This window comes from Giraffa tippelskirchi, chromosome 7 (genome assembly GCF_054371585.1).
Source record: "Giraffa tippelskirchi isolate mGirTip1 chromosome 7, T2T-mGirTip1v1.2.pri, whole genome shotgun sequence".
Lineage (NCBI taxonomy): Eukaryota > Metazoa > Chordata > Mammalia > Artiodactyla > Giraffidae > Giraffa > Giraffa tippelskirchi.
This window is the reverse complement of record NC_137281.1, coordinates 103,882,282-103,896,431: the sequence shown is the minus strand read 5'-3', so window position 1 is coordinate 103,896,431 and position 14,150 is coordinate 103,882,282. Positions and strand designations below refer to the sequence as shown.

Below are 14,150 nucleotides of genomic sequence, written 5' to 3'. Positions count from 1 at the left end.
TTTTGAAATTTAATAACAATGATTTTAAAATAAATATAAGTAAGCCTGCCTTAAATGGTATGTTTTTCTTAAATTTATTGCAAAATTTTAGTGAACCAAAGCCAAACAGGCACTTACAGACTCTAAATTCGCTATCCCTAAAATGTGATTTTGAATTATTGTCTGTAAGTTGGGAACACCTACTGGCTAATTCATTTAAAAGGTCTTATTTGCATATTTTTGGAGAAGACAATAATATGATTCTAAGTAAACATCGACTAACCCAATGAGAGACAGCCAAAAAATCTGTTATACTGAATTGAAACAGATGTCAAATATCACTTCCCAGTGATTTTTCCTCCAAAATTCCTTGGAGTCTCACCCCCTTATTTTATAATCTGACATTTCCCTAAAATGCTTCACATCCTGAAAGGCTTTGGAAATAGGGACAAATCTTTTATTATTATTCTGTGTTTCATTTTACAAATGAATGCTTTACTCTAGTCAGAGTTAGTGCAAGGAAGAAAATGAAAGTAATAATACATTATCTGAAGTGACCTCTCAATTATATCTGAAAAAAGATCAATTTTATCCATTACAAAGGGCCAGATGATTGAGAGGACTCACAAGTCTCCATAGGATGTGCTAACAAAAAGCCTTAAAAAAAAGCAAAGAGCACAGTACAGCAGGAAAAAGAATGTACCACCATAGAAGGTCTAACATTTCCAGGTGCAGCCCATTGCAGAACATCTGCAATTCCTTTCTCAACTGCAGATGTTTTCTGTCTTTAGATTATAAGCCAACAAGACATATCTAAGGCATCTTGTTTTCAGAGTTGCTCACTCAAAATTTTACAACAGTTTTTTTTGTGGTTTTTTTTTTTTACATGCTACTTGGTTACATAGCTAAGACCAGGTTCTGTAGATTGAACCAAGCATAAGCCACCAATTCACCAAATAATGTAGTGAATTTGGCACTAGGCACCTATATGAGAGATTCAAACTGTGAACTGCCCTTTATCAATAACTAATATATCTTCATTCTTATCAAATGTCGGTACCAGATTCCAGGTATTCCTGGAGATAAGCACAGAGTTGATCAACTGCAGGTGAAAGATAACTGTATCTTACACTGGTAGTTTCTTCATTTCTCCAAAGAGAAAACAAAGAGGCAGAACCAGTAATCAAGCTTATTGAGAGAGATTTAAGACCCATTGGTTGACATCTAGCCTTGAATCTACTGATGGAACACACAATCTCTTAGGGGAAAAAATTGGACATTTGGCTAAAAGTAAACAGACTTTAGATTCAGGGTTCTTTTGACCAGAGAGATAAATATTTGCAAAAAGAGTGAGGGCCTTTGTGCTTTTCCCATTCTGAAAGCAATAGATAGGCCAAGAAAAGAAAACAGAAAGAAGGAGAAGAGAAAAGTAGAGTGAATAACAGTGGGAGGGAGAGAGCAGAGGAGAGAAAGGGGAAGAGGAAGAAGAATCTAATTTATGCAAAATTGTAGATGTCCAATAAAATGTCTGTCTTTTGGCAATTCCAAGTGGATTCATGTCAAAATAGGAAACAATCTCACAAATTCCAAGATCTTATAAATTCCAAATTTATAAAGGTAGAATATTAATTATTAAAACACAAAAGGATGCTTTCACTGGTGCTAAAGCGGTAGTAGGAATCTCAGTTTTCCATTGCACTCATTCACCATATGTGGAGCTTGTAGTTTAAGAGGGTATAGTATCCATATAGGCACTTAAAATAGTTCTTAAAGGTGGAAGGGAATCTGCACAGGTTAGAACACATTGGCCTAAAATTCAACTCTTAATTTTACAAAAGGGAAAAAAAAAAAAGACATAGGCCAAATCATGATACTGAGGAAACAAAATGCCTGCTAATGGCAAATGAATAATCTCTATAGCAATTATGTAGGCCAGGTAGAGAAAATGTCTTTCCAGACCTTGTTCACAGCTTCTTACTTTTCCATTTTCCCTTGCCTTATCCAAATAACACAATATGCTTCCAATGTAAAGCTGTCTGTTCCTTGGTTTTAAACATTGAAGACTATTTGTTCTTGATCTCAACTTTATAGACAAAGAAATGCACTTACTGTGGTAGGCTTCTGGGTCATTGAGGGTCCACAGTATTTCTTGAGCAAAACTGAAAAGAAAACATATTTTTATTCTAAGATTGAGGAAAAACGTAACTGACAATATTCCAAGTTGTCTTTTACTTTTCCACTCGGTGTTTTAATAGTTGAATTAAAATATCCTTCTTTTCATTTTAAGACATTACACATCATCACATGATGGCGCTGGAGTGGTATAGCCATTTACATTTGCTCTGGCCAGGCATGCATCTCTCCACAATTTTAACAAGAGTTGGGATAACTCATGTGAAGTATCACTCTTCACTGAAAGAAACTCATTATAGAGCAGAGGCAGCTTTCTCCACACGTAGTCAGTAGAGATACCTTCCTTAAATCCTTGTTTAAAAGATGCATTCGAAGTATGAAAATGAATCAGAAACATGGCCTTCTGAAAAAGCTCCTTATCACAATGCTCTTCATCTTTCTCTGCTATCTAAAGGCCAGCTTACTACTTCAGTGAGTGTTTTGAGTGCTTACCATTTCTTTCCTTTCCTTTCTGGTATTAGTTCTCACCAATGAGGTGTGTAAGGAATATCAAACTTATTTACTTTTCTTCTGGTTATTATAGATCTTAAGGAAATTCCAATTTCTTTCAGCTAACTCATAGTGGAGTGGCTATGAGGAATAAAAAATCCTAACATCTTTTACATTGACCCAGGGTCCACAATATTCAGGATATAGATGATCTTGGATCATTGTGGTAATTCACAATTTCTATTCCTGTTGGTAGTAAATCTTAGTAGATGCTCCTATGTATTTTAGCTATCCACAGGTTCATCAGTTTGAATCTAGGTGTCAAGAATTTGTAGAGCATCCAATGTGAAAGATATTAAGAAAAGAGACCCTGTACGGGCCCAGCTCTCACATATCAAGACACCCTAAGGGTGTAAGAGCATATTTGTGTACGTGTGTGCTCAGTCACTCAGTTGTGTCCAACTATTTGTGATCCCATGCACTGTAGCCTGCCGGGCTCCTCTGTTCACGGGATTTTCCATGGAGTGCAATTGCCGTTTCCTACTCCAGGGGATCCTCCCAACCCAGGCATCAAAACTGTATCTCCTGCATCAGCAGGTAGATTCTTTACCACTAGCACCACCTGGGAAGCCTCAAAAGCATATTACCTGACATCAATTCTCTTGCTGATCTATCCATTCAGCAAGCATTTACTTAGTGCTCACTATGTTGTAGGCACCAATATAGGTACTGGATGTATTGTGTGCCTTCATGGAAGTTATATTCTGGTGGCAGGGAGCATTAAAAAATACAAATAATATGAGTTATTTAGAGAGAAGTAGAGAAGAGAATTAGAATTGAGTTGGAGTATTAGTAGTTACTGAGCAAGAAAGGCCATTTTGAGATCAAAATTAATAAAATGCCTGGTTTGTAGGGATCAAGATTTGTGTTTTGGGGAAGAAGAATATCCATACACGGGGAACCACATGGCAACGTCGTTTACTCAGAGCTTAAACTTTCCTGGCATTGTTGCTTTGCCTGAGTCAATAATAGCATAGCCATAAAAGAGCTTGACAAAGTTGTTCACAGGAATTCTGCATTTTTCTTCATTTTTATTCTTTAAAACTATTTGGAAAAAAATTATATTTTAAAACTGTCATCACTGTGAAACAATTCAAATCTTAAAGTAAATAGAATAAGCCAAAAATCCATACATTCACCACCTCAGTTTAATTTTAAATTTTTGCCATGTTTTTCAAAATTCTTATAAGGAAGTAAAGAGCATGAACACACGTGTGTACCTGACTTATTTAAGGTTTATTGTTGTAAGTAACAGAAAATGATATGAGGACCAGACGTGGCTGATACTAGCACCAAGAATGAGGAGTAGAAACACCTCATCCAGAGTCACTAGGAATAGAGTTCCCACAGTGAAAAGAACAAACTGTCAGGGAGGGGACACTTTAAAGAAGAGTTTTCAATTGCTAGGGATTCAGCTTGTTACGCAGGTAATCCACAAAGGCACATGTCTAGCAAAATGAGACGCAAACACACAAAGGAGAACTTCAGTCAGAAAATGGTACTCAGGTAGGAAAAAGTATAGAAGGCCACAGAGATTCCCTGGGAGAAACGTCTTGTGAGCACCTATATGAATACTTGGAAAGTGACTGAGCTGACCAGGAATATATAAACTTCTTCCAATGAAGAGACCATGTAGAATAAAGAAGGACATACTTGTCCAGGTACAAGGAACCAGAGTTTGCTGCCTTAATCAATGCTTAGTAAGGGAGCAGAAGGCAAAGATAGCAATCCTTTCATTATCTAAGAATACAGCCACAGATCAGGACATATATTCAGGTCCTGTAACAATTGTGAAGCAGCAAGGGCCTGCACCTTTCCTCAAGTTCTTTGAAAAGGTTAATAGCTGATGATGAAAGTGAAGGAAGAGAAAGGAGAGGCTGGGGCATATAGATATTCTGAATATTGATTATATACAATGTGGATAAGATGAAGTACATGGCAAATTGCAGCAGAGATAATATTTGAAGCCTGGGTAAACTGTCCTCCAATGACTTGCTCCAAATAGTACCAGTCCTAGCTATCAAACCAGTTACAGAAATGATAAAATTCCGCCTCAGCCAGGAACTGGATGGTCCAGTAGTTCAAGAACAGATGAAACTAGTGGATAACATTCTCATATCTCAGGACACCAAAGCAACAAATGAAGGAAAGATAATAGTGATCACCAACAGAATGAAAAGTTTAACAAGGGTGTCCTGCTTCTCACAGGACAATTGCAAAAATCTCAGCTAAGTCACCTTGACATCAATGGCCGGCAATAGGTTACCCTCTAATAAATAGCAGCACAGCATTCCTTAGGAATCTGCTCTTCTAAAACAGGAATTTTGAAAACACACTTGTTTTTTGACTGAGAGGCATGGCATGCGGGATCTTCGTTCCCTAACTAGGGATCAAATTTGCAACCCCTGCAGTGGAAGCGCAGAGTCTAATCCACTGGATTACCAGGGAAGTCCTGAAAACATATTACTAAAGTTTTAAATGACAAAGTGCATTTAATTGGGTAAAGAGAAGTAATAAGAGGTCCATGATTACTAAAATGAATAAGAAAACATAGTGGGGAGATTTATGAATGGAATGAAACACTTTCCACTGATTGTGGAGCCTTATTATGAGCCTTCCAGTTTCAGCAGCACTGACCCACAGAGAAAAAAATTAGACTGTCTAGATTCCATAGAGAACAGCCAAAAGAACCAACAATTTCCAACTCAACTTTGCCCCTATACTTTACTCACATAATGCTTTTAAAGTCTTTTAACTTATTCTTTAAAATCTAAAGTAGTGACGTTATTAAAAAGTTAAACCTAATTGTCACTAGACTACTAGTTGAGATTTCATATTTTCTTATATATGATCAGAATTCATGATGAGATAATTTTTGTAAATTTGGAATTGCCTTTGATTTGTTGCTATAATCAGGCTCTAACAGAATTTCTCAAACTTTAATATGCATATCAATTACTCAGAGATCTTGTTAAAATGCAGATTCTGTTTCAATAGGATTAAAATCAACCAAGTCTGATATGCTGAGTTTCCAACAAGCTCCCTGGTGATACTGATGCTCTTGATCCAAGGATCATACTCTGAATAGCAAGGACTTAGACTTGACTTTTACCATTCTAATCTAAAGCTTGTTCATCTGATAGCTTTCCTTTTAGTAAGCGAAGTCAGACCTGGGGACAATGTCAGAAACAAAAATACTAGTTTTAAAATAAATATCTCATGCCCTAGTCAAAATTGAAAAAAAATTCCTGAATAGTATTTTTCTTACAGTCAAATTGCTAGTTCTATAAAGATATAAATAGGTTATTCTTTGTATGCCATAAGCTTGTCTTAAATACTTTGTAATATTTTTAATTAACATGTAGCAAGAAATAGGCCTCTGAAAGTTGAGAACCACAAAACAATAAAAGAAGTAAACCCTTTTGTTGAAAAGCTCCAATTCCCATGTTAATGTCTCAATCACAGCCTAATTGTAACCCAATTAGGAAAATTAAGATAAGTAGAAACAGCTGGAACAGAGGCACTCTGAGTGAAGTGAACCCTCTGTACTCATTATTTGATGGAGATCATTACCCAGCTCTACATACAGTGCGTGATATTTAATATGATTGGGCTAATTTATATCTGAGAAGAATAAGAACACCTTATGTAAAGAAATGAACTGGCCTATTAGCTCTGATTCTTTAAACAGTCTATTATCTGAGATTTCAAGTGCAGTCATGTGACAAGCCTAGGAAATACTGCTAGTCCTCTTTCAGTCTTTCTCCACAGGATTCCCCTTCTACCTTTTGATCATGGTATTATATTCATCCTATGAATCTTGCAACCAAAAATCCATGGTTGACAACACTGAGACGTCCATTTTTCACTTTTACGTGTGGCTAGTGTTAAAAAGAGAATAAAGGCTTGCTTTGATTTTTATATCGGTAATTACATAACTATATAGTCTTCCTATTCAAGGAACTCATACGTATTGAAACAAAAATCCCACATTGTTATAGCATGTTGCTTAAAAACACACATTAAGCATTGCAAGGAGAATTTTTTTCTTTTATTGTGTTTAAATGAAATAAAGGTTAACTAAACCTATTATTGTGATCATTTCATAATATATATAAGTCAAACCATCATGTTGTACACCTTAAACTTATGTCATTATATATATATCAATTACTTATCAATAAAATTGAAAAATAAAGAATACGAGTTAAGCAGTTGTAAGTAATGACTTAAGCATTCCAAGACTTACTTTCCTCATATACAAATAATGGGCAATAGCAAGGAGGAAAATGTGGAAACAGTGTCAGCTTTCATTTTCTTGGGCTCCAAAACCAAGGTGGAGTGTGACTGTAGCCATGAGATTGCAAGATGCTTGCCCCTTGGAAGAACAGCTATAACAACCCTAGAGAGTGTATTAGAGAGCAGAGACGTCACTTTGTCAACAAAGGTACATATAGTCAAAGGTATGGTTTTTCCATTAGTCACGTATGGATGTGAAAGTTGGACCATAATGAAGGCTGAGCACTGTAGAATTGATGCTTTTGAGCTGTGGTGTTGGAGAAGACTCTTGAGAGTCCCTTGGACTGCAAGGAGATCAAAACAGTCAATCCTAAAGGAAATCAACCTTGAATATTTATTGAAAGGACTGATGCTGAAGCTGAAGCTCCAGTACTCTGGCCACCTGATGTGAAGAGCTGACCCACTGGAAAATACCCTGATGCTGGGAAAGATTGAGAGCAAAAGGATAAGGGGGTGACAGAGGATGAGATGGTTGGATGGCATCACTGACTCAATGGACATGAGTTTGAGAAAACTCAAAGAGATTGTGAAGGACAGGGAAGCCTGACATGCTGCAGTTCATGGAGTTCCAGAGTCAAACACAACTGAGTGACTGAACAACAATAAACAGTGCAGATCTTATAGGACTGTTGAGATGATTAAATGAAAATAATTGATGTAAAACACGGATTGTGCTTTGCTAATGTAACTACTCAGTAAGTATTCATTATATTTATACATGGGGACCTAACACTTTGATTATTATAATTCATAATCTTGCTCCTTCAAGGTCAACTCCTAGACAAGTAAAAACACTGTCATTTATAGATTGTCCAGTGTGCATATACAGAACATCTCACCATCCCAGGAGGTCCATTTGCAATTATGCTGTGGAGTACATGAAAACAAGTAAAATAAATGATAGGAACAAAAAGTATTTCTGATAGGTAAGTCAGCAATGTGAATATAAACTAAAATATTAATGAAGACAGGTTCATATTCTCTGGTGTGTTTCCATTTTAAATGAAAATCCCAAACCATTACATTTTCTTGCCTATCATGTTTAGTTTTAATCTATAGTTTCTGCATTTTGAGTGGACAGAGTAAGTATACATAATAGTGCAATATAATACATGATATCTAAGGACTACAACATCCTGGCCCCCTTTTACACACATAAACACACACACTATGCAGCTACATATTAATGGGAAATGTAACCAAATAAAAAAGGGCCATAAGTAAAGTCTGGTAAATCTGAACTGTGTCTATACAATACTAACATTCAATTTTATCAAGGCTGAAAAACTAGTTACCATCGTGGGAGGTAGGATTGCTTCATGGAATCAATCAGTGGTTGGCTGAGTTGACTGATCAATTCAATCAACTTGTTTTGTGTGATAGCTCTGGAGGGGGAGTCTGCCAGGGCTAGCAATGTCAAGCACCACTCTGGTTTACACGGGAATGATAGTCCCTTACTATTTTAGGGTTGGAGATTGTTCTCAGATTCTATAAGAAAATAAGCTGGCTATATTTTGTAATGCAAGTAAAAAGAAATCAAAAGAAGATGAGTTCTCTGGTACATATGCAATGTGTTATATCCACAGGATAAATGGGCTAAATTCTATTTCTGATATAGCAATCTCAGACCCAGAAGATTCAAAATAATATATTCATGACTGTGACCAGATTTGCATTAATATAGCTAAAGGTAAAATTTTACCCCTTGTGTTTATTCTTCTAGACAATCTGGTACTTAATTTGGGGGGGGATTTCTATTTCCAATATCCCCAGGGGATATGCATATATAGGAAGTTCAGCTACTTAAAAGTGACATGGAAGCAGTTCTGCATACATTTTATGACTAATGAAAATACATACACACAAAAGCAGTTTCTAACTAGCTAAGCCTGACAAGTTTAGATTTATACTCCACAAGCCTGAGTATTTATAGTCCATTTATTTCCATACTAATTATAGAACAACCAAATAGTCAGTGAAATTTCACTGTTATTTTGAAGACTGATAACCAAATTGGGTTTTCCTGGTGGCTCATATGGTAAAGAATCTGCCTGCAACACAGGAGACGGGTTTGATCCCTAGGTCAGGAAGATCTCCTGGAGAAGGGAAGTGCTACCCACTCCAGTATTGTCTGGAGAATTCCTTGAACAGAGGAGCCTGGTGAGCTAAAAGTTGGACATGACTGAGTGACTAACACTTTCACTTTCAATCAAATTAGTTTGCACATTTTGTTTGGACTGTTTTATTTTCCCAAGAGAGTTACTATATTTTAAAGAATCTGAAGAAGAAGAATCGAACAGGCATAGTATTAAGAATAAATGTAGTTCTTAAGGAAGAACAATTTCAAACAACATTAACAAATTTGAAAATAATAGGTGCTTTTTTAAGGACCAATATTTAGCAAGTGAGTATGTAAATTCATCATGATTAAGATAATATAAGATTATTCAGAAAAACATAAATTCTGTTAGAGAAAGATTTCATAGCAACTCTAAAGGTTTCATTACATGCAATACACACAAACTTTTAAAAACTCTCCTGGCTCCCTAACTTCCATAGGTCCATCACTTCCCTCTGCCCAGCTTCCTGTGGAGATGGGGCACACATTTGCATGGCCCTCCCTCCAATGCCAACAGCTGGTCCAGGGGGTGGAAATAAGCTGGGGCTTGTAGGAGCATCATGAATCCTGCATAAGAGGTTGGGAGAAGCTTCCACCACTGCTTTCTATTCATGATTCCACAGGACATATTTCCATAGCAGGCCTCCTAAATTTCCTGATCAAAGACCCACTGCAAATCCTGCTATAGAAAGAAGAATAGGCCAAAAAGCTGAGGTGCAGCAGGGGCACTGGCATGCTCTAGATGGATGGTAATGAGACACTGGGCATCCAAACTTAGAGGACTACAACCAATCCCAGCACGTCTAGAAATATTCATAAATAGGGAGATGACGAGAAGTGTTCCAGATATCAGGATTTTATACATGCTGCTGAGAAGGTGATTGGAACTGGAAAGCTCGGGTACAAAATTGTTTCTGATGTGCCAAGTGTGGCAAGAGTTTGGTATCAAATACACTGACTAGGAAAGAAGGTGAAATCTACTGTAACAGATGCTATGCAAAGAACTTTGGGCCAAAGGGATTTGAGCAGGAGCCCTTCCTTTCTTGTTCTCGCTTAATGAAGGTATAAACTCAGAACCCAGATAACACACTGAGAATCTCCACATAATCAAGATGCAGGTTATCTAACACTAAACTGCTATTTAAATACTTAAGTACTAAACACTTAAGTACTGTATGTTATGCTGTACTTGGATTGACTGACTGAAAGAAAGCACTGTATCCTTCTGCTTTATCCATCAACATTTTCAAGAATCATTTCTTTTACATTTTACATAAAGCTTCAACTAGGAAAAAACAACATCTCTATTCAATATAGTAATTCAAAAGTGTATGGATGTGTGCTCAGTCGTGTCTGACTCTTTGTAACCCCATGGATCCTGACCCACTAGGCTCCTCTGTCCATGGGATTTTCCCAGCAAGAATACTGGAGTGGATTACGATGCCCTTCTCCAGAGCATCTTGCCGACCCGACCCAGGAATCGAAACTGTGTCTCCTACGTTTCCTGCATTGCAGAAGGATTCTTTACCACTGAGCCACCAAGGAAGCCTCAAAAGTGTACACATTAATATTAAATAAGTGTAATATGATACAACTTCTGTTTGTTTACATTTCAACCTTATTCCTCATTTGCACTGCTTTGCAATTGGGACTAGACCATTAATTTCACTAAAGCTCTTAACATCTGTAAATTTTTTTTTTGCTTAATTTTCCTGTGCACTTTTAAAAATACCTGTAGATTATAAAAGGCACCAAGGCAAAAATCTGCAGATTGTCTAAGAGGTCAAAAGCTGAATGTCTCACAGATTGCAACTGCCACGGGCCATGGAAAAGAATCACACGAGTAAAGCAGAGATTTCCAAGGAGCATATGCTCTCCAGGAAAAGTAGAATCTCATTCTATCCAACATATGCTTGACATTTCCTTCATCCCATATTCCCTCAACAACTCCACCAGTTCTGCTCAGGTCTTCAATATGTGATAAAAAACCTATTTTTTGAGGAGATTTCTCTGCTGATTTTATCAAACCCAAGTTACTAATTTTGTGTTTTATCCCCAAATGACAGACTTTGAAATCTGCCTGTTCTTTGCTTTTGATACCCTACTTTGTTTAAACACTCCTCCTTTCCATGTTTCTAATTAACTCTTATTCATTCTTTCAGATTCAGTTTTGATCCTACTTCATGTAAGTCAGGGTAGCTAGGTTACTCTGCAGTAGCAAATAATCCCTAAATCTCATGGCTAAAAATATTAAGTGTTTATTTTGCATTCATACCAGATGTTTGATGTGGGTTGGTAGGAGGTTCTGTTAACTGCAGGTCCATAGGGCTGGCAGAGGCCCTACCTCATTCTTTCAGGATTGTTATGGCAGTTAATAGGGAAGAAAGTACCAAGACACCATGCACTGGTTCTTCAGGGTTCCATGCAAAAGGTAAAACAACACCTCTGCCCACATTTCATAAATGAAGCAAGTCATCTGGACATACCCAACTCAAACGGGGGTAGTGGGAGTGCAGTCTATAGTGTGCTCAAAAGAAGGGCTAGCACTTGTGATGGTCTCTTTCTTCATCTAGGGGATAAAAATGTCATGTTTATCATGATATGCCCTGGTTATGTATCTTTTAGATTCTGTATATCCTGAGTGCCTATTCTGTGTCTAACAATTTATGTTATTTATTATTAATAACACATTATCTTTGCTCTTCAGAACAGGAAATCAACACTTAACCATAAGTTAATTAATCATTCCATCTCTAACTAGCAAAACCAGAACATGCTGAAAAAGTGAATAGGTCTTTTAGATGACTTTCTTCCCTTTTTTTTTTTTTAAACTTTGAGGGAAAACATTCAGCAAATAGATTTTATAGTCAAAGGTAAAATCGTGAACATAGAGTGAGGAAAGGTCTATTGCCTTCTTAATTAGCCCTCCATTTTTTAAGGCAGAGAAATAGTCAACCAAATTGGAAAACTTACCATAACATTGAGAAGGAACCTAAATTTTCACCCAAGATCATGTAAAACATAAATGAAATCCCAGAAATAATTTCCATTTTATTTTTGACTAGGGCATAGCAAAACACTTAGATTCCCCCATAAGAGGAAAACACTCTCTTCTCTGCTCAAACTTAGAAGACTGTAGAGGTGTTAACGACAGATCTGATTATGCACTAGGAGAATAGTAACATCTGCACATGGGCAAAGATTCCCAAAGGCTGACTGACAACTCTGCTTTAGCAGATCGTTCTTGGAAGGGAAAAATGAGTTTCTCTTATCACTTGTCACTGCTTCTCTAATGAACTCTGTCTGGATCTGACTGACAATGTCCCCCAAGCTGTACCCAAATAAGGTTATATAATAGTGCTAGGGAAAACATCTGTCTTTTGTGCTGATGCTGCATCTGTGCCCAGCATACAGATTCTTTCTTCCTGGGTGCTAGTCATGATCACACAATTTTCTTGGACTTTCAATTGCCTTATTTTGTAATTGATTTGATGTTTCATCATTTAGCATAAGTTTCCTAACTCTCATAGGGTTTGTAAGTTTTAATCTAAGTTAATCTTCCTGTTCATTTCTTTAAATATGTGGGAAATGCTCTTAGGTTAATGCAGCTAGATGAACATAAGGCAGAATCAATTTGTGGAAAGAAAAATGAGGAGTCTTAGAAAAGCAAAGTCATACTTTCATTTGCATAACAAAGAACAGGGTCCTGGGCTCTTCTTTAATAAAATTTGAAATACAGTTAAATTTTTTTTAATTAATCAAATTAAGATGCTTATCTGTTTCAATTCTCTATCATCTTAGCATCTTGAGCATAGTAGATTCTATGTAAATTTTGCTTCAAGACAATGATGATCCTCATTCAATGAAGGATAATAATGTCCAGATAATTGAACAGTGCTGTAAACCAGTTCAGGCTCATCCAATAGCTCTGATGAACTTGATAATGATAAACATTAGGACAAAATTATATGGTGAAGTGTTTCCCACTCTGATCCACTTTCAACATTTCCAGAAGCTCATTTTTCAATGCCTTTCTAGCGTCATGTACTGCACTGCTATTTCATTTACCTAAAAAATACACCTTAGGATATATCTTTCCCTTAGGCTTTTACTCTAATATCATTTCCACCATTATCTTCTATTTACACAGAACAAATAAGAACTGTTTTGGCAATCATAGTAAGACAGGAAAATTGACCTCCAATTTTTCACTTCTTTTGCTCTTATCATAGTAAACCCTATGCATAGTAAACCTAGCAATTGACTTGCTTTTTCGGAATAATACTAATATTTGTACAACTATAAAAGGCCATTCCTGTAAAAGTCAAAAAAGAGATTTGTCAATGAGGAATGTTATAATTGTGCTCTGATTTGAAAAATATTCCCTTTTTTTTCAATACTTACAGAGGTAAAACCCAAAATGCTAGTGTCTCTCTGAGTTATGGTATATGTACAAACCTGATCAGCATAAATATATAATAATATGTTTTATTTGCTGCCACATATTCATATTAATTATACAGTTTTAGCAATTGCATGTATTTCTTTTGAAAAAAAGGCAAAAAAGAAAAGATTAGAGCATAAAGTGTTTTACCATCTCATTGAAAATTACAGTGTTTAGTTGTATATTATGAAATAAAAATGAGATGTACACTAAAAATAGAAGCTAGAAAATAATTGGTATTTATAAAAAAGCCTATGTGTCCACAAAAGAGGAATGGATAAAGAAGATGTTGTACATATTAAATATATACAATGGAATACTACTCTGCCATAAAAAGAACAAATAATGTCATTTGTAGCAACATGGATGGACCTGGAGATTATCATACTAAGTGAAGTAACTCAGACAAAGCCAAATATCATATGATATGGCTTATATGTGGAATACAAAAACAGTACAAATGAACTTATTTGCAAAACAGAAATACAGTCACAGATGTAGAAAACAAACTTGTGGTTACCAGTGGGTAAATGGGGAGGGATAAATTGGGAGATTGGGACTGACATGTACACAGAACTATGTATAAAATAGCTAACTAATAAGGAACTACTTTATAGTACAGGGAAC

At 36.2% G+C, this 14,150-nt stretch overlaps 1 protein-coding gene across 11 annotated transcripts in view; it reads right to left on the bottom strand.

Moving 5' to 3' along the window:
• The window catches only part of LOC145514141 (uncharacterized), a 959,076-nt gene that overhangs the window by 428,612 nt on the left and 516,314 nt on the right, over positions 1-14,150 (bottom strand). For 10 of the 11 annotated variants that reach the window (XR_014059862.1, XR_014059871.1, XR_014059869.1 and 7 more), the window contains one exon: positions 2,089-2,138. Coding sequence is in view for 1 of the 11 variants with exons in the window: in XM_081511229.1 (XP_081367355.1) it covers positions 2,089-2,138 (50 nt within the window). In the remaining 10 variants the exon portion in view is untranslated. Of the gene's footprint in view, positions 1-839; positions 2,139-14,150 lie in introns of those variants that run through there. The other variant, XR_014059866.1, reaches the window with a different exon arrangement.